Raw genomic sequence first — 2,883 nt, forward strand, 5'->3', positions numbered from 1 at the left:
TGCTCCTGGCATGTGAGCGACACTTGGCGCACGGGGCGCAGAGCAGGGGCAGTGGCTGAAGAACGCACGGGGGTGCTGGGGAGGCCCCTGCCGAGCCCTGCCGCACCACAGCTCAGCCGCCTCTCTTATACGGATCTCAAGCTCGGCAGGAGAGGGAGGATGGTGTCCCGAGCAGGGGATGGGGCAGGCAGCCTCCTAAGGGCCCTCCCAGCCCTGCGTTTCCAGCCAGTTCTCTGAGGAATCGTGCCATAGCTGTGCTCCCCGTCAGGAGGAGTCCTGCACGAGCACAGCTTCAAGAACTCTCCCTCCTGTGCCGCTAACTTTGCCAAACCCTGGAGTCCTAGAGCAGAGTGTAGGATCATCCTGGAGCAATCACCGGACAGAGGAGTCTTGCCCCAGATCTCACATGGCAGCTGCTGCAACTGAGCTCGGTAGAAGATCTGGCCCTGGGCATTCAGCTACATTAGCAACAAGCTTCCTCACTTAACACAAAGCAACATCAACGGTACACATGCTTAGACCCGATTTTCAAATCCAACAACTTGGCCAAATCCAAACCTCTGCTTCTCCCTGACAAAGCCTTGACATGCCCATCTGCTTGTTGCGAGCTCATCCCATGCCAGATTTCAGCTGCCAGACTCCTCCTCCTTGGCACTAGCACTCAAAAATAATCACAGGTCTATCGTTGACTGATACTTTTTCTATTTTCTCGTGTACTCAGAAGCTTGATTGGCCTTGGGTGCAAACCAAACCTAGAGGGCTTCAGTCCAGAGGATGAACGTTTCTGAACAGAAACACCTGAAAACAGGAATGCAGAATGGGGCAGTCCCAGGTCAGTGGTCCTTGCTGCTCCTGCTCTATTGCCTTTATGGAAATCAGTGTTAGACTCTCTCCTGGGATATCCTCTTCAGATTCAGCCGCTCAATCTCAAATAGCAAAGAGCCCCAGAGAAGATTAGGTGGACACTCTTGTTTGCACTTTCTCAGATATGAAAACCAGGGGAGAGCACGACACGCAAACACTGCACAACTCAAACGTTTGTACAGAACACAAAGCCAAGCTGTGGAAATCAAAGCCACAAGGTATGGTGACCAAGCTCTTATTAGGATATACAGAGGTGTATATAAAAAGATTAGACAAATACATACATAACATCTGCATTTATACTGGCTATAATAAAAAAGTAGAAAGGATAGAAAAAAATAATCACACTTCAGAGCATTAAACCAACCTGTAGCTGCCAAGGGTTAAGAACCTTCCCCTGTGGGGAAGGGGCTTTTTGCCCCTGCTTCTGAAGCATCTGGCAACAGCCACTATGACAGGCAGGCAGGACACCAGACTAGATGGACTTGGAGTCCAATCTGCACTGCGGCTTACCGACTCTAACCCAGTTTGGCCGGCGAACGTGGATGTGGCCAGTCGATGCTGGGGTGGGGGCAAGCCTGGCAGTGCAGACTGAACTAGCAGGGGAAGAACCTGGCAAGGACGAAGCGAGAGCTATGGCAAGAGAACCACTCTACGGTAAGTGGAGCTGCCCCCGGACTATTAGAAAAGCCCCTGAGAAGAGTGTTTGGAAGCAGTCAGGGTTACGTGGAGAGGGTCCCCCGAGGTGCGTGAGGACCCAGCTCCTCCTCCATTGCATTTACACAGAGGTTGGAAACACGGTTTGTCTCTAGCTTGCGCTTGAGAAAGAACGGAGGCGCTGGCACAAGGAGGGGTCAGACGTACTCCCTAGCTGTAGAGGGCTGAGACTGCCTGTAGTACTGCTGTCCTCTCCTCTCCTCGGCAGGGCACGAGCAGCACAGGAAGGAGCCTCCCAGCATGGTCACGCTGGCAGCTGCCCAGCCAACAAACAAAGCAGAGCCAAATTCATACCTGGAGCGAGAGAGAAAAGAGACCTGCTGATGCTTGTGCAAGAGTGCTTGAGGGACAGCGGGGAGCAGAGCGCCTGCTTCTCGGCTGAGCGGGAGAGGGGAGGACCCTCGTGCCCACACAAAGACGTGTACTCACATTAAATGCCTGGGCACCAGTATGGGTCCAGGGCTGGCTACTGCTGTAGACGCCAGCCTGTGCCTTAGCAATGACCAAGATGGATACCAGAAAAAATCCAGAATACGTTTTAGAGCACAAACCTTTGCTGCCGGGGGCTAGGAAGAACCTTCCCCAGTACGGCATCTTCCTCAGGTCACCTGAGAAGGAATGTCTCACCTTTGACAGCTTGTTTAACTTTATCCCAACTCCATGGTTGGTCCAATAAGAGAGACCACCTAAGAAATCCTCGTGCAAAACACCACTCTTGCACTACCAGGCAGGCATGATATTCTGCCCCTTCCTCAGCAGCTAATAATGGCCCATTTCCCAGACAGGGCATTGGACTAGACGGGCCTTAGGCCTGATAAACGCTTGCAATTCAGGTATCAGGAAAGGTTTCAGGAGAGACGGAGCCACTGCAGAAAACAGTGACACGAAAGTCCCCCTAGAGAAGCACAGCTAATCTCTCTGGGGACCGAGCAAAACCACGAGCACAGGGTGATGGGAATGGCAAGCAAGGCTGAGGGCACTGGCCTGAGAAAACAGGGGATGCAGAGGGCAAGGAGCCGGCAGAAGCAGAACAGTTCTTGTGCTTGCTTAGCCATGATGAAGCCTCGCGTAAAATGAATCGTGTGATCCCAGCGTGTGCTCCTACCAGCGGCGGGGGGTCAGACTAGATGATCTGTTCAGGTCCCTTCTGACCCCTAACTACTATGAAACTATGAAATGAGCTAAGACTAGAGAGCTCAGTTCTGTTACCGTTACGTCGGGAAGGTGGTAACCTGCTCCTGCTCCTGTGATCAGTGGAACTGCCTGCGTAGAAAGGGGCTGCCCAGCACAGCAGAATCGGGC

The 2,883-nt window shown here is 52.8% G+C and overlaps 1 protein-coding gene across 1 annotated transcript in view; it reads right to left on the reverse strand.

The window, feature by feature from the left end:
* Nucleotides 1–2,883, reverse strand: part of CLDN19 (claudin 19) — a 26,527-nt gene that overhangs the window by 7,726 nt on the left and 15,918 nt on the right. The window contains exon 4 of the mRNA XM_019512027.1: nt 1,729–1,875. Coding sequence (XP_019367572.1) covers nt 1,729–1,875 — 147 coding nt within the window. The remainder of the gene's footprint in view (nt 1–1,728; nt 1,876–2,883) is intronic.

This window comes from Gavialis gangeticus, unplaced genomic scaffold (genome assembly GCF_001723915.1).
Source record: "Gavialis gangeticus isolate Ggan-Ray unplaced genomic scaffold, GavGan_comp1, whole genome shotgun sequence".
Taxonomy (NCBI): domain Eukaryota; kingdom Metazoa; phylum Chordata; order Crocodylia; family Gavialidae; genus Gavialis; species Gavialis gangeticus.